The following is an 18,646-nucleotide window of genomic DNA, read 5'->3' as shown; positions in this document are numbered from 1 at the left end:
ATATTCTCTCTTCCTGCTTCCCATGTAGGACAATGTGTGTGTGTGTGTGTAAATTTATTTTACTAATAAATATAAGTATAGCCAAACTCAGAATCCATTGAGGGATTGGTTACAGAACCCCCCTATAGATAGCAAAATCTATGAATGCTCAAGTTCTTTATCATGCTGTAATCCTAGTGACTCAGGAGGCTATGGCAGGAGGACTGCAAGTTCAGGCCAGCCTGGGAAACTTAGTGAGACATTCTCTTAAAATAAAAATAAAAAGGGATGGGATGCAGCTCAGTGATAGAGAACCCCTCGGTTCAGTCCCCAGTACTGGGGGATAAGGGCAGAGATGGGGTATAGTTCTTGCATATAACCTATACCTATCCTGCTATATACTTAAGTATTATTATTATTATTTTTTAAGACAGGGTGTTGCTATATAACCCAGGCTTGCCTTGAATTACTGGCTCAAGTAATCCTGCCTCAGCCTCCTGAGTAGCTGGGACTATAAGTTTGTCAGAATACCCAGCATCTTCATATATACTTTAAATCACCTCTAGATTATCTGTAATATTCAATACAATATGAATGCTATGCAAATAATTGTTATACTATAGTGTTTAGGGAACACTGACCAAAAAAAGGTCAGTGCAGGAGCAAATATTTTTAATAGGCAGTTGGCTGAATCCACAGATGTGGAACTAGATGCAAAGGCTGTGTGTATAAATGTATGTGAATTGACTGTATGGGTAAGTGCACCCCCCACTCCCCAGTGTGTATTAATTCCCTCAACCCTTGTGACTAAATTCTCTTGGGATTTTACTCTGACATCATATATTATTTATATCTTTCAGATCTAAAACTAGTTATTTGTCCTTTCTGTACTTAGAAATGTATAGTTTTCTTTTTCACATATATTTGGTGACTATTTTCACAAACAATTTAGGTAAATTTTTTTTTTTTTAACTAGGCAAAAAGTAGTCTTAAATTAGGGATCAAACAATGTATTAGTGGCTTTTTAAAGAGAACAAAATTTCATTATTTTCTTGTGCAATACTAAGATTTAACATCTAATTATTTTCTCTTTCACCTCTTAGTCATGCCATATTTTGCTCATCCTGTGCCCTTGTCTCAAAATGGTCTCTTGCCTCATTGCAGTTCTACTGAACCTGCCAAACCCAGCCCAAGTCTTGCCCCTTAGTACTGAATCTTTGTCAACAAGCTCCTTGAGTTCTTAAGTTTTGGGGCATTTTTTAAAAAAACAAACTTATGCCAGGCACTTGCTAGTTATGAGTTACCAAAAAAATGAGTCTAAAGTATTCTGGGTTGGTTTCTTTTTTAATTTTATTTTTTTGTGGTGTTGGAGATCAAACCCAGAGCCTCATGGGTGCTATGCATGGGCTCAAGCACTGAGCCACATTCCTAGCTCTCTGAAAATGGAATATTTACACTAAAAAATCTGTTTGCTAGCACCCTCTTTACTCTTTGTAGATACTGAGTCACTTTGTCATCACTTCCTTGTATCTCCTAACATCCTAACTTAGCTTTCCTTAAAACTCATCTTATGCTTATTTGAGGCCATAATTATAGAGTGGCATTTATAGAGCCATTTAAAGCCATTACGATTATTGGCAGATTTAGAATAAGTAGAATAAGGAAACCCAGAGGGAACTAGTTCTGTTTTTCCTGGCTTTCTAATTTATCAAAGTTCTCACAGTCTAAATTTTTCATAAGTACTTTCTAAAAGATTTCATTGCTTTTTTTGTTGTTGTTCCTATCATACTCAGTGCCTAATAAACCTACTACCCAGTGCTCTGACGTCATGCCAAAGTTTTGCTGCTTTTCCTACATTCTCTAGCATAACAAGCAGTATGACATCATGTCTTTTGGTTAAAGAGTTTTAAGACGTAGGAGTGCAGGGAACACTTAAAAGTGTTTTATTGATAAGAAGAACATGGATTGAGTTCTAAGTATTTGTTAAGTGAATGAATGAACAAAATTAATATAAGAGTAGAATACAAAGAATACGAGGAGCAGAAAAGTTCTTCCCTCATTAGAGCAAACAGCAGTTAACATAATTCAGGAGGATGAGGATATGTCAGATGTGCTAAATGGAATTACCAATAGGAGAGCCTCAGATCAAGCAATTCTAAATATTAATGTGAAACTAGATTATAATCCCTCATTTTTGCATTACACCAAAATGATCTCTAGAAAGTACAAAGGCAATTGATTTGGCTACCAAAGCATGATAGGAACAACTCCTTAGAGTACCCAAACTATCTCTGCTTTAATTTTTTGGTTATGGAAAAGAATCTTATCTATAATTTGATCTCTTAAGTGGACTTGCTCACCAGAACACAGTCCTAGGGAGATGAACCACTCTTAGTTCTGAGCCACTCAGGTCTCAGCATAAAGGAGGTTTTGCTTGTCAACCAATATCCAGGGAATCTGGCTAGCACACATCAGTCTCTCAGAGGCTAGTCAACTCTGAATGAAATGCGACAAGAGTGTTAGGGATTGCAAGGCTGAACGAGCTGTGATGACTCAAATGCTGCAATTCTAAAAGAACTTGTTTTAAGGAGCCTCTCTCTTGGACCTATTTTAAAACTGTAACATAAGGAGAATTAGAGATTTAATTCAATTACTGCACTTAACAGGAAAGGAGACTGGGGTTCGGAGAGTCTGGATGACAGTGCCAAGAAGATGCAACAGTGGAGCTAAGGGCTAAAACACTGTTTCCTTCTGTTCAGTGGACCCCCCCTCCCCCGCTCTCACCAGAAAGGTGGGAGTCTGCAGATAAATTAGGCTCAGATGATGTGTTCTGGTTCCTGAAAGGTGGTCATGGGAAGAAGGACTCTGGCATTTACTGAGCACCTACTATACCTCACACTGTTTTAAGGATGTCACTAATACTATTCAATTTAGTCCTAGCAAGAACTCTTATGAAGTTGCTAACACCATCTCTGAACAATAGAGTCTACAAGAAATAAATTTCTGTAGTTCTAAGAAGCAGATGTGAAATTAAATACTAGCCTCTTTTACTTCTAAACCCATACCCTAAAATTTTCTTCCCATTATATAATTTGACCTGATAAATTCCTCTGCAAACAGCCAAGGAGTGTCAGAGCAAAGGAACATATATATTTTCTTCCTTTGGGTATTGGGGATTTAATCCAGAAGTGCTGTAGTTGCTGAGGCTGGCCTTGAACTTATGATCCTCCTGTCTCAGCCTCCCTGGAGCTGCTGGGATTACAGGCATGCATCACCAAGTTCAGCAAGGAAGAACATCAATTTTAATATGCATATATTTAAAAAATTAAAAATCTTCTATAAGGTATGAACCTTCACTTTAAATTCAATACTTATGAGAGAATTTCCTTAATGCTTATAAGAGGATTATGACAATATCTTTTAATGATTTACTTTTATTATTACTGTGAATTTCTGGTCTTATTAAAAATGCTACCCTTATATAAAAATATTAGAGGCTAGATTAATTTTCTTAAGTAGAATATTTTGTTTTAAAATTTCCCATCAAAAGCCTAAATTTTAAAGTGAGTATCGGCAAGTCAGAGAGTAAAAAATTATATTGCAAGGGATTTTCCTTCTCTTTAAAAATCTCTCTTTTTTTCAGGAAGAGTGTCAAAACTAGGAAGAAGGACAGTTAACTTATTTGAAATAAATCTCAAGAAAGTAGTGTCAACTGAGGCAGGAAGTCATACAACTGCCAAAAAGCAGGAGTAATCATATATTTTTTTTTATATACATACTTATAATAAATCAAGTGCTAATTCAAACTCACTTTGAATGATTCAAGGGAATTTGTCAAATTCTTTTGACCAATAAGCTTGAAGTATTTTAATTTATGTTTTCTTTAGTTGATGGTCTTATTTGTAACTCAAGCTACTAAGATGCATTAATTTTAGGCACTTGACCAAGATCTACTTTGAGAGTGCCCAAGTAAGTTTTAAGTCTATGTAAAACCAAGGGGCTTAAGTCTCAAAACCAGTTTACAAAGGATCTGCTTGAATCATGTAGGATTTTATTTTCTGTATGGGCCAACAATTTTAAAAGATTTTTAAAAATCACATGGAATGCATCCAGATTTTGAACTTCTCTTAAAAAATAATTAAAAAAAAGATTTAGTGGCCACTGTCTCAAACCACAATAAGCTGAAGCTGTGCTGAGCTGCCCCTGTAAAAGGATGTGGTCACCAGTCCTGTCCCCACCAGGCCATCTCATATATTCTAGCCCTGCAGCATGTGAATCTGTGACCTCTGTTTTAGAGCAACTGGGCAGGGAAAGTGCAAGAATTTAGGGGGAAAAAGAATAAAAAAAAAAAATAGAGAAGACAAGGCCTATATCACCTAGGAAAATTTTTCAATGAGCTAGACTGCAAGGAATGTTTTTCAGTATTTTGGGACACTAGGTATCAACTGGCCTGTCAGAGGAAAAAACCTAAAGGTGATGTCGGTCTTTCAATATAATGGTGCCCCAATTAAGTACCTTTTAGTATGCTGGCCCAAGGTTAAATTCAAAAGAACTCCTTTTTTTTTTTTTTTTTTTTTCAGATGCCAATTAAAGAATAAATAGCTGTTCAAACTCTTGTACCAATTCTAATATTTATGCTAGGTTTATCCAGAGGGGAAACAAAAAACAAAGAATAAAACTTCCTTGGTATGTCTAACACCTAAGCATATTCTTTCTGTCAATTAGACTCTTCTTTCTCTATCAATAACTAAGCCTCAAATTATGCTCAAAAGCCAAAACATAATACCTGACCAGGGTCAAAATGAAAGACGGTCTTTTTCATTAGTACATGTTTTTTTTTTTTTTTAATATTTATTTTTCAGTTGGACACAATATCATCTTATTTATTTATTTTTATGTGGTGCTGAGGATAGAACCCAGGGCCTTGCACGTGCTAGGAGAGTACTCTACCGCTGAGCCACAACCCCAGCCCTCAATACTACATGTTATTCTCCTTGCTATTCTACCAATTTAGCTTTTGGTTCCTAATTTTTGCCCGTTGTGTGGCAAGATGGGAAATCTCAAGGTTTTAATTTAATCAACACTTTCTTTTAAAAGGGAGGATTACCTAAACACTTTATGAGATCTTTCAGGATCCTACCCTAGCTCTGTTCTCCTTTAAATTCCATTCACATTCTCCCCAATACATTATGACATTTCTTTGGTGAGTCAGTTATTTTCTTACAGTTTACAAAGAATGAGAGGCAAAGGAAAACTGCCAAGGACTGTGCCCAAGGTCACAGAAGAGGAGGCAAATAAGGACTTGGGACTGAGAGTTAATCCAAGGTTTGGAAAGTCAGGAAATACTGACCTTGGAATATTACTTCTGGTGTGCCAAAACTATTTGCAGCTGAATACTATAAAGAGCATAAACTTAAGAGGAGGAAGCAGGGGAAGCCAAAGCATATGTGTCCTATGAGGGAAAAAACAAAGTCCTGAGGTTTCTAAGAAGGGAGGTGTATGGAAATGGGGTCTTATGTGTGTGGGAGAGGGAAAGAAAAGAGGGAAGGAAGGTGACAAAGTGAGTGGTGGCAGAAAAGGGAGCTGAGAATGAGGAGGAGGAGGAGGAGGAGGAGGAGGAGGAGGAGGAGAGGGTCCAAGGACCCTGCTGGGAGAGCTGTCCGATCAAGAAAGCCATTCAAATATGAGCCATCCAGCCAAGGCAAGGCCACTCACACAACAACCCTAAAGAGGGAACACAAAAAAGACCCAGAAAAACATGTACTCCTCCACCCATGGCATTTAGAGATAACACACACAAGGTGACAGCCAGCACACGGGCACAAAGAATGGATCAGAAAAGAGGTGAGAAGTGTGACTCTGCGGCCACAGATGAGAACCCAGATCTTGCTACACACAGATGGGGTGACCTTGGACAAGTTACTGAAACTCTTTGTGCCATGTGTGTCTTCTGCTAGATGGCAGTAACACCACTACTCACCTCAGAGGGTTGCTAAAGGATTACACAAATATCACACTTAGAGTAGTCACAACAAGTGCTGCTTAAATAAGTAATGAGTACAAAGAAACGCACAGAGGAGACTCATATTCAAACTCTGAAAAGACCCAACAGAAAACAAAGCATATTTTTCTAGCTACATATACATGTTTTTATAAAATAAGATTGGCAAGAACTAAAACGTTCTAAATCCGATAAGCAGGTGGCTACCAATATCACTGAAATTAGTGTCAAGATAGCTAGAAAAAAGTAGGAGTGTATGGAACATGTCTAGTCCAAAGATTAAGTTAAACTTCAGGCTCTTTATGCTCAGACCAGAAGGTTGGGTCTGCTGTGGTACAGGTAGGGAGGTGAAGGCAGCAGTTGCTAGGGTAAGAGAAAGTCCAGTATGGTAAGATAGACAGCTGCCTCCTTGGTCACCTATGGTATTTTTATTTACTTCACCCTTTATAATCTGGTTTCTGGTTCTAGCACTCTATGGCAATTATACTCTCTGGGATTGCCAATGGCTTCCCAATCTCCATTCTACTTGGTGTTTCTGCAGATCTGAGACAACTCAGCTCTCTTCTTACTTCCCTCATCACTACTCTGTAGCCTGCTTTATACTTCTTCTCAATCCTACTTCATAAGCTTCTTGAAAGCTTGAGTCTTCCTCTTCTCATTCATAGCTACTACCTTAGTTTAGGCCTTTGTCATCTCCCTGGGTTTCTGAAACAGTCCCATTGCTGGTCTCCTTTTCCCACCTCTGCATTCCCACCCACCTTCCATGCTACTTCCAGAGTTCCTTTCCCAAACATAAATTGGCCATGTCATTCTCCTTAAAAACCTCTGCTGGAAAAACCACACATTCTCAACAATGTAAAATTCAGGTCTCACATAAGAGCCTGTATTCTCTCTCCCCAGCTTTCCTTCTACTTTCATCTTCCACCTCTCTACCAGTTTTAATCCACACTGAACTCTCAGTGTCCTCTGAAGACACTGTTCCATGACACCATGCCTGGGCCCTGCTAAACTTTTTTTTTTTTTTTAATGTGAAAAAGTCCTTTTTTCCTTCTCTAGATCCATCTTAATGTCACTCCCTAAGGAATGCCCATAGCTTCCTTAGGTAGCAAAAGTTCCTCATTTTTGAGTGCTAACAGTAGTACTGCAAGATTTTAACTGACCTTTTGAAACATCTGATTTTTCCATTACACCTGAATACCTCAAAGAGAGAGTCCAAGGTTCCTTAACAATCCCATATCCAGCACAGGGCCTTATAAGCTGAATCAAATGTAATCCTTTCATATAATATGAAGAATCTTTAAATTCTAACATGATCAATGCTTTAGCACAATGACTAAGCAAATGAAACAACCGGGTAAAGCATAGGGCTCCACAGTCCACGGGAAGTCCTCACCGCTGTATGTCCTTATTCTTCCACAAGGAGGCAGACTGAGCCTTTGGCACTCTTTCAATGAAATTCACCAGCTCTTCCATGAGAAGCCTGAGTTTAAACAAAATGGGTGAAAAAATTAGATAAACACCTTGATCTACACTGTAACCAGGAGAAATGGACTTGCCCCACCTTCTCTATCCTACTTTATTACTTCCTCTCTGTTCAAATAAGCTTAGGTACCATTTTATATGGTTTAACAAAAATGCAGCTTTCTCACTGAAAAATGTCAAAAATTCTGAATTTAAATGATTTAGTCCACCTTTAAAGCAAGCCTGATTTTTTTATCTCTAAAAATTGATATATATGTGTGTGTGTGTGTGTGTGTGTGTATATATATATATATATATACACACACATATAAGTTTATTTTAACTAATTCTAAGATTCCTACCTTTATATTACTAAATGAGAAGAATTTATATGACTGTGAAGTACTGATCTTAGTAGCAGCAGGGTGGGGACAAGATTACTTTTTAAAAAAGACAATATCAAATAGACATTTTAAGCTGATAAATGAAGTTGGCATATGTTTTAAGAATTAGCAAAATTCCAATGGGATAATATTCCAAGGACTAAATCCCAAAAATTTAACTAAAGGATAAGGAAAAGCATAGATCTCTGAGATAAGGAGATGGAATACTACAGAATTATAGTCAAGAGAAACTAAGAAATGCCACATTCAACTGAATCAAGGGTACACACACCCTGGGGATTCATGGCAGAGAACTGTTAGAATTCTTAAGGGCTAGAGGATGACCAGAAAGCTATAAACACACTATCAACCTCTTGAGTCCTTGTTTATAACCTAACATAGATCCATATTGATTTAAATCTTCTCCAAATCAACATATAAATTTATTAGCACCTGAAAGCTGAACAACTTCATCTCATTTCCATTTATTTACTTAATCCTAATACCATCTCCTCCTCTTCCCCTTTCCCGTCCCAGTATTTGGGGATTAAACTCAGGAGCACTCTACCATAAGTTACATCCTCAGTCCCTTTTTAAATTCTGAGGCAGGGTCTTGAACCAATTGCTAAGGTTGACCTCCAACTTGTGATCCTCCTGCCTCAGCCTCCCAGGTAGCTGGGATTGTGGACATGCATCATGGTGCCCATTCCTCTTTCTGTCTTGAAGGAGCAGTACTAGTTCCAGCATCCCAACATCTAGGATTTAGGATTGTTATTCTGGCTGAGCTTTCATAAGAATACTCTGGGATAGCCAGCCTCATATTTTAACTTCTTCAGACTAGACTTTTAACATTTTTTGCTTTTCATCTCACTGAAACTGCTTCATCCCTGAGGTTTACTTTCCTATATAATGGCCCCTCCTTGGATCCCTTATGGTTTTCTGTGCATACTGCAGGCAATGTGGTTTCACACACAAGACTGTTTCATTTCCAATCATTTCATATTGTTGAACATCTGCAAGACACTAGAATCCAATCTAAGAATCTATATCATCTCTGAATTTGGTATCTTGGGTCCCAACAGTTTTCTATCAATTTTATTAATTTATTTCAAAACAATAATTAAGAAGACTTTTTTCTGGGGTAATTTTCTTGACACTTTTTTTCCTCACTAAATGGTACTATGGTTACTTGCAGGAAATACCTACAGGTGAGGTCTGGTGGGGGCAGAGAGAGGGACAGCAGAGTCCTCTTGGAGACAAAGGAAGACTACACAGTCTTAACTCCTTTGAGTGCTGTTTCTCTCTGATACCAGCAAGAACATTTTAACCATCTAATTACTTATGTATCCCCTGTCTTCTTTAGGCCGTCTCTATTTATAGTCTGCAATAAACCATAAAAGGGGAATATTTTGAAAGCCAAGTAATAAAATTTCTTTTCCTTCTTTATTTAAATATATTAAGTTACTTTCTCTGAAGTTCTTTGCATTGCATCTTTGTGGCATTTTCTTAAACACTACCTCTCCCAATTAGTAGCATCTGCAGAGGAGCTATCTTCACAAACTCCTTTGAGTTTATGGAAAACAGAAATGGAAAAAAAAAAAAAAAACAACAAAAGCCAAACCAACACAAAACCAAAAAACACAAGACTAATGGGACTACCCACAGCATCATTCTCTAGGCACTTCCAATGAACAGACCTGTAGAAAGTTGCCCACTCTGTCCTGTTTTTTGGTGAATTGCTCAGAAGGAAATAATAAACACTTCTGGCACCACACTCCACTGTACAGTCACCACTGAGAGGAGTTCTGCAGCCACACCCAAGGGGATAAGAATAACGCTCTCACCTGCCGATCTGAACGGTGGGCTCTGTGGCATACACTGTGCCTGTGAATCCGGTATGCTCAGTGATGTAGGGCAGTGCCATCATGCAGTGATAGTTTGAGATGAGAATCACATCTACTGTAGACAGGTCTATTAGCTCAGTCTGAAAAGAAAGGGATGATAGGTATCTATGCAGGACACATAGATCAACATGATGTGACTGAAAAATGATGCTGTCAGAATGCAGAAGAGTAGTTTTTGTACTTTAGAATAATGAGGCCTTTCCCACAACACTGCTGTTCTCTCATTGTAGGCTATTTCCTAATAGACATTAAGCAGTGTTATAGGACAACTAACAATGGGAATGCAGCCAGTCCATCAGCAGCACCATGATTTTACCAGAACAAAGTTCTGGAGACAGATGACAAGACACCACAACAGCTGTGGCAAGAGGTATCAGGTAACCTGAAGCAGAGAGAGCACAATATAAGCTCTAAGGGCTTATTGGCAAGTAGTGCACCATGGCTACAGGTAATGGGAAACAGCAAGCAGAAACCTGCTCTTCAGAAGTCAAATACAGAGACAACTGGCTTTTGTTTTTTGAGGCAATTTTGACCACTAGTTCTGTACACAGGGGAGCAGGGGGAAAAAAAGAAGAAACAGTAGTTAAAGAGTTCTATCCTAATTCTCACATTCTCTTCTAATCTTTACCCTAAACCTGCTCTTTAAGTCCATAATTAAGTTTACATGAAACAAAAAGGAACAGCAGGCAAGGAAAATGCTCTCCAAGTTAGGTAAATTCTAAAGAAATTCTTATAGAAGAAGGAAATTTTCTCCTATAAATTCAAGTCCTACTTGTTGAGACTCAGTTCTCTTTTTCCAGTTGGCTGTCCTGATGTGCCTGGATCAAAGAATTCACTTGCTTCTCAGAACTCCCACAGCACTTGATGTGTAGTCCTCTTGTGACAGGATTCTGTGCAATGGCACATCAGAGTAGCAACTTGTCCTGAGTCTGTCCCCTCCCACCTGTGGTAAGCAATACACAACAGGCCTCCAACAGGCCCTTCTCTGTGAGGAGCACTGGCTGTGGGGAAAGTGAGGTGCTGTGGCTCAAGACATCGTCATGTTGCCTTAGAAACCAGACAGCACACCAAGGACAAGCACAGCCATGACTATAAATGTGCTTCAGTTAGGAGAACAGGTTGTTGATCTAATATGTCTCCCATGGAGGAGAAAGAACAAAGATCTATGACACAAGCAAATGACAAGGGGCAGTGTGCCATTTTGGCTATGGGTATTTTCTGGCTGAATGACTTTACATATAAAATAAGTTAATTTAATAAAGCTGCTGAGGCATCATGGGCTCCTGAGGATAGCAAGTGAGTACAGGTCATATGCGCCTCAAGGCTAGGACAATGACATTTATGTGAATAACATGCTAATGACAATAACAGCCAAGGAATATCACCCTGAACTCCACACTGTGCGCTGCACCTGCAAGACAACATCCTTATCCTATGATGAAAGATCACATAATACCTCACTGGTTTTCTTCTGCACTATCTCTCTGGAATTATTTTTAAGCAAATAAGGAAATTAAGACAGCATCAGAGTGACAGATACAGAAGGCAAATGACAGGAATGCCAGTTGAAACAATAATAAAGCTCAAAAGTATTATTATCTTCCCTCATGTATACAGAAACTGGGTGAAAAGAACCTCAAATTTTTCTTTAATATATAAAAATCAGCCCAGAGTCTAGAATTATGAGAAATTTTGTGAGGATAGTTAGAATAAAAAATATATATATTTATTGTGTGTGTGTGTGTGTGTGTGTGTATAAAAAGAATTTGAGCTTTAGGGGGCCACTGGGGTTGTAGCTCAGCAGTAGAGCATTTGCCTAGCATGTATGAGGCACTGAGTTCGATCCCCAGCACCACATAAAAATAAATAAAAAATTTATTGTGCCCAACTAAAAAAAAAAAGAATGCAGGCTTAATTAGCCATTTTCCCTAAGAAATGAATTTACCATCCAAACCAAATTTATGAATTCTATTTATTTACATTTTTATTATTTACATATTTTTTACATATTTATTTATTTACATATTTATGTACATATTTTCACTCAGTGGAATCCAACCTTAACCTTATAACTTAATCCAATCTTACAACTGTGTGTGAAATCATTTGGGGTTCTACAAACTGAAAAATCAGTCATTATCCATTGGTTATTCCCTACACTGCACTAGACCATAACATAGGTTGAGGGGATACAGAGATAATGTTTCAGGTAGCTGCACTAGATTATAAACTTCATGAGGACTGGGCTTGGGTCTGCTGGACTTACCCACAAGCCCACAAAGACTAAACTGTCATCAGTGCCCCACTCCTACTTCTACTCTTATTTTCACTCAGTCCTACTATGGCCTGGCACTATCTTAAAATAGTAATTATTAGTCATTTGCACCAGATAATTTTGCTTGAAAAGCATCATATGGCTTTAGAACCCTAACTATATCAGTATCGCTTTAGCTCGGCAAAGGTCAGCTGTGAAATGATACTCATCTAATTTAAAAATTGAGTATTTTATAGAGCAAGTCAGAAAGTCCTCGGAGCACCAATTCATATGTTCCACATTATTGTCCATAAACTGAAGGTTGCAGTAGTCAGGGCCACCTGTGGTACGCTGAAAATAAATGTAGCACCTGGAATCAGGAACCTTTAAACAGATGGGGAACTGTCCCACCAATTCCTTAAGTGACAAACATGAATGACAAAAAGATTTTAACAGCAGTAATGGAGGGTTCAAGATTCTTAACTGTCTGCCTTTATTCTTATCAGCATATCTCAAACTTCCTGCCTTACCTGTCACCTTCCATTACACCTTGTGCTCTTTTTCTTTTGCTCTGGTAACCCCAAAAGATGCATGCACACCTACTTCAAAGAAAGAAAAAAGTTCATCTACAGGGATCAAACAAAAGTGTAAAAATGTAAAGAGTTGGAGGAAGAAAAGATAAAAATAAGGGAAGCTGCACTTCATACTGTCTTTTCTCTTTGACCCTTAAGTGTGAATGTGCTTTCCACACTCACCGTACTCACTAGGCATGTGGAAATAAAAGGATGACCGCTTCTCACTGATATCATCAGGAACTCTGGGGAAACCACTGGCCTCCCTACACTTCACCTATCCATTGAGAACTTCATGGAAGTTTCTCTGGAATCAGACCTGTCAGCTGAAATTAGTTACCTCAAAAACTAATGGAAACTGTCTCAGTTTTCTTTGAAAGGGTGAAATTGGTCCCAAACCCTAACAAGTTTCATTGTGATAATAATGTAAGCATCAGATATCCATCACTCAGTTCAGAATTCATGAATTTCAGGTAATATTCAATATACTTTAAGTCAGCAAGAATTTTTACAGTTTACTGGCATTGGTGGAATAACAGCAACCCTCAAGTACCCACTGTAAGCAAGACTATGAAAAGTACGGTTTAATCTAAGCACACAGGCATTATAATTACAAAACTGAAAAGCTTGAGTTAATTCCTTACCTAACTCAAAACTATGCCCTGAAAGAATCAATGGGGATTATAGAAAGTTATAAATAGGAAGAAGACAGTGACTCAAATGATTTATAGTCAATATAAAAAGCTCCTAAATAATATTTTAGCTTATAACAATGTGCTGGGAAAAACAGATTCATTTCAATTTGAAAATAGAAAGCTAAGCCCCTTAAAACTATGTCTTGGCTTCACTGTGAGAGATTACATGATATGCTGTTTCTACATTAAGATTCCTTTTCATCTTACCTCTGGTAAACAGAATTCAGGCACAGAATCCACAAACACATGACCTGAGCACTCCTTCAGCTCCTAGAAGAGATCAAGAGGAAATACTAGGAAGAGATATCCTATACAGTATCAAAGAAATAACATCTTCAACCAAACTGTGAAGGTGGGAGGTTATTTAGGCTAACTGTTCCCTGTTTAGTTAGATTCAGGTAGGCCTAGAATCTTATTGAGGGCAAAAAGGCTGCTTGGTGGCAGATTCAGAATTCCCATACATACTACTTGATGCCTCTTCAAGGAAGCCAGGCAGGAATCCATGCTGTTTCTATAACCCTGATCCAGTGGTTTCCAATAGTTATGAAGTCCACGCCAACAACATTAGAGTTATCTGGAGACACTGATGAAATGAAAACTACTTGGGCCCTAGCTAAGAACTAAGGAATCAGAAACTGGGGATAAGGACATGGAATCTGTATTTATGATAAGTACCTCCAGTGATTCTGCTATGCAATCAGGTTAGGAGTCATGGCTCTAGACAAATTACTGAGAGCCTTTTCTACACTTACCAAGGGTTGCGGGGAAAAGGGCAAATAAGGCAGGAAGATCAAAGGTAGGGAAAAACTGTGAATGTAATGCTCATCTCTGTAAACATATCCTTTATTTGGGATTATAAACTAAATATATTTATTCAAAAGAAAAAAGTATACGCATAAAGGAACAGAATATAACTCCCCACTGAATTCATGACAATCATACTTAATATGCCCATGAGACAGTATGAATTCTTCCAAAGGCCATCCCTGAGAAAAGGACTGGAGAACAAGTAGTTTACATGTGGTTGCTGTTTTTCCAGTACCTCCCACATAAATGAGGAAGTGATCAACAGGAAGAAAGGTGGCTGATAATGGATGTTATTGACATACCACTTTGGAAAACTAGAACTTATTCTCAGGGGAAACTCTGAGAAATGATACAAAAATACATTTCAGTATTATTTATTTACCAACTCCTGCATAATGTGCAGTTTTACAAAAAAATTATCAGGCAAAGCCACATGGATACCAGCAGCTGGAATTATGCCGGAACACACTGAAATGGAAAGGCTTAAGGGATACAGGGCCACCAACAGGGTCTGCTCCCATGCCTCCAGAAGGCCACCAGAATTTTCTTTCCTCAGTGACACTTTAAACAAGTTTATGGTAGATTTTTTGTATCATCAAGGTTAATGCTATCTATGACTTTACAACAAAACAGAATTTGGTTGATAGTACCCTTTGATCTTTCCAGAAGGGAAAAATAGTTAATAGTTTCATTCCTTTGTGTTTTCATTAGTCATTAAACATATATTTCTATATTTTCAAATACACATGTATCTAAATTTATAAATCAGAGTCTGAATGATGATTTTACTCTAAATCTTTACTTGAAAATAGGGCATTAATTTTATTACTGTCCTTCCAAAGTTTACAAATCTCATATCAGAAACTTCTTCCCCTTGTTTGCTGTTTCCTCTCCTTCTATGAGTACCACATAAGTCATGAGTATTGATTTAACTATGGATAGGCTGAGTCAAAAACAGTTAGTTACAATGTACCTGCCAGTTAAAAACAAATAAGCAATTATGTTTAATGGAAGAAGACTCCCAACTCTCTTAGGATGAGGTTAAAAACAATTAAAGACAAACCATGGGAAATTTCAAAGCTTTGCTAACCTTAAACTGGCTATGTAATCTTCCTCCCCCAAAGGCATGTCTCTGGGAGGCACTCATTCTTCCTGGCCTGCAGAAGCATATTTACCATTCCAAACACTTACAATGTCACTGTATCTTATTCATCACTCCCTTCTAATGAAATACTTCACATACACATGCAAGTCATTTCTCTCACAATGCAGTGGTAATGGGATGCTTCTGAGCATTTTACAGGGAACAATGATTTATAGCCAGTAGGAGACTCAGGCTGAAATCAGGTACACAGGTTTCTGAATGTCGCATAATTTTATAGTCAGCTGTAAGAGAGAAATCTGGTTTTGAATTATGCATTGGCTTACACTTGGTGTGGGGGGTGCAATTATAGTAGTTAATTCTGTAAAAAAGGAATTTATTATAAATATCTGATATAAGAAAAAAATGTCTTATTCAGATGAATCATGTTAAGGATCTTAAAGTCATTCAGTTTTTCAATTGTAAAATTACAAGAGGAAAATGATTTAGAGGACCAAGAAAAGAACTGGAGAAGCCTTACAATTTTTAACTTTCCTGTATCTCTGATTCTTCTTTATACAAACTATAAGTATATTATAGTTTTAAGACTTTTTGTAGCTTTGGTCTTGTATTTAATCAGTTGATGAACTCTTTAATAAATATAATCTTTGAAACTCTAATCACAATTATAGGAATAACAGTTTTCTTTCTGTGACAATACTTTTTTTTTTTTTTTGAGGGGGGGGGTTACCAGGAATTGAACCTGGGGCATTTTACTACTGAATCATATCCTCATTTATTTTTTATTTTGAGACAGGGTCTAAGTTGCTAAGTTGCAGAGGCTGGCTTTGAACTTGCCATCCTCCTGTTGCTGGGATGCAGCTGCAGTACTTAGATTTTTACACATGCACCAATTTGATCTGAAGCTGAACACTGAGATTTCTTTAAAAAGCAGTTAAAAACAATAATTACTACAGACCTCAGTGAGGACTGTGGGTTATTTTGTGGGAGAATACACAAGAAAATTGAAAAGGATCCTGTAAGTCACATTACAACAGATTGGTTCAGGTATGATAAGATGGCTTTCCACGGGGTACAGATAGATTTCAGATTTCTGTCTGGGGCATTACCTTGTCCAAGAAAGCATTTCCATCCTTCAGGGACCAGCCAGGAAGATTAGATAGCCTGGGACTGCAAGACAAAAATTAAATTATCCTAAATAGATTATAATCCTCAGTGATTTCATAGTGACTACACTGTCCCCATAAAATTAAAAACAGTTTGAAATTACTGGCAGTAATGCTCACCCACAACAAAAAGATGAGAAATAACCATGTTTTATTAAGTTCAAGAATTATGTGGCAATAGAATATTAGAAGGTCAAACAGTTTACTACAAAATTAGGAAAATTAAAAAGAATGTTATGCAGAAAAATAAAGAAAAAAGACAAATGAGGCATTAGTGTTTGGTAGTTTTGCAGTTGCTCCCCAACTTTACCTTGTCTTACTACTTAATGACAATCCTGAGTGGAGGGCGAATGGGTAGCATCCCAATGTAGATGAGAAGGCAGGCGTGGGTTACTGAATATGGAAATGGATTCTAGTCAAATCCACACTCTGGATTTAATGCTGACAAGTGGATTAGTCACTTGTCACCTATGGCTTGAGTTTCCAATTACAGAAAATGAAGCTAGTTTTCCCAAGCGTGATAAAATGACACCCTGACTGCTATTTCACCTGGGTGAAGAGTTTCTAGAAGGTAAGATTAACTTCATGTATGTTATATTAAGAAGCCTGGATTAAAAAAACATTGACTTCTGGTAAACTGTGTTCTACCAGTTGTGTAGAGAATTATACCAAAGCTAAAATTATCAATAATTCAGGAGAGAAAACAATTACTATGGTAGGGCAAAAAACTTAAAGACCAAAGAGATGTGGTAAGAAAAAGAACACCAAGAGTATGAGTAGGAAGGTGAGAGGCTTTCCGCTCTTCACCCCAAGGTTAATGTCTAAAATGAAAATCAAGGGCAAAGTAAGGGTATGAGAGTAAAAGGACTCTCATTAGAAACCAACTATTTGCACAGTCCTTCACTCTCTTCCCCAAATAATTTTATCAGATTCTGGTTTCCTACTCAAGCAAAATCATAGATATGTAAATATTTTTCAATCTTCTAGTAAAGATTAAAAATCTGAATAAAGGTTAGACATGGTGCTGCCTCATGCCTGCTACTTGTGAGTGCCAGGCAGGAGGATCCCAAGTTTCAGGCCAGCCTGGGCAACTTAGGGAGAATGTCTCAAAATAAAAAAACTTTAAAAAGGGCTGGTATGTCACTCAGATGTTGCTCAGGATGTAGCAGACCCTGGGTTCAATCCCTAGTAATCTAAATCCAAAACAAAGAAAATATAATCTGAATAAAATATATGCACATTTAATCTTAGGAAAAAAAACCTGAGAATTTGGGGAGTAACTTTTAATTTTGACATTAATCCCAAACTTACAGAAAAGTTATAAGAAGATAAGTACAATGAACTCCCATATACATTTTATCTTGGTTAACTGTTTACATTTTGCCTTTATTAATCCAAAAGTGAGAATTTTAAATTTTGTACTTGAGAGTGAAAAATCACTAAGCGGGAGAATCAAATTTGTTTAGTTTAAATAATATCTGATAAATGTCTTTCTTTCATTTGGGAAAACTCTGGGAGTTTTCTGCTTTAACCTCTCAGAAAAATATTCTATTACCATTACCTTTCATGATTCCCATCTCATTTCGGAATAGTCAACGGTGTTGTTACTTGTAAATGTCTTATTTCTTGAAAAATATATTTACTATCAGATCAGATTTAAAAAGCAAGCCTTCTAATAAAAGTGTAATCACAAGATAATGTGGTCACTATTCTCATTTCATGCACTCTAAAACAAGGCTGTAAACATCCCCTCCTCTTTACAAAGATAACAGGAGCAAAGGAAGTACAGTCTGTCTGTCCTCATCTCTCTGCTCCACCCCCAACCCCCCCTCTTTCTCCCCCTCCCCACACCCAATCAGATGACAGATGCAGTAAGTCAGAAAAATAACTCTTTTTAAAAAGCACAAATTTCAGGGATTGTAGAGTTTGAAGTCCTGATAAACATTCTTCATAACCTCAAAGCCTTTTTCATAGTCATTTTGGATTTGGGACTTTGTGATTAGATGGACTGAATACTCAAAAGCAAGCATGACCATATTATAACCATATAGGTTGAGTATGCCTAATCTGAAATGCTTGGGACTAGAAGGTTTCAGATTTCAGGGCTTTTCAGGTTTTGAATATTTGCAGACTTTACTGGTTGAGCATCCAGAATCCAAAAATCTGAAATGCACCAAAATCTGAAACTTCTGGAGCCTCATCTCTGCAAATTCAGAGCAGTTAAGATTATTAAAATATGCCACCAAATGGCAAAAGGGATGCTGCTGACTACAGATATGAAAATAGTTGGTTATTGTGTTCCAACGAGGTAATGAACAAACC

At 37.5% G+C, this 18,646-nt stretch overlaps 1 protein-coding gene across 1 annotated transcript in view; it reads right to left on the bottom strand.

The window, feature by feature from the left end:
• The window catches only part of Ints9 (integrator complex subunit 9), an 87,299-nt gene that overhangs the window by 40,042 nt on the left and 28,611 nt on the right, over nucleotides 1-18,646 (bottom strand). The window contains exons 3-6 of the mRNA XM_046423331.2: nucleotides 16,268-16,328; nucleotides 13,457-13,519; nucleotides 9,669-9,808; nucleotides 7,374-7,460 (exon numbers count right to left, since the gene is read on the bottom strand). Of these exons, the coding sequence (XP_046279287.1) occupies nucleotides 7,374-7,460; nucleotides 9,669-9,808; nucleotides 13,457-13,519; nucleotides 16,268-16,328 (351 nt within the window). The remainder of the gene's footprint in view (nucleotides 1-7,373; nucleotides 7,461-9,668; nucleotides 9,809-13,456; nucleotides 13,520-16,267; nucleotides 16,329-18,646) is intronic.

Source organism: Marmota monax, unplaced genomic scaffold (assembly GCF_021218885.2).
Source record: "Marmota monax isolate L192 unplaced genomic scaffold, Marmota_monax_Labrador192_F-V1.1 WCK01_AAM20220418_F8-fsc00347, whole genome shotgun sequence".
NCBI lineage: Eukaryota > Metazoa > Chordata > Mammalia > Rodentia > Sciuridae > Marmota > Marmota monax.
This window is presented reverse-complemented; position numbering and strand designations above follow the sequence as displayed.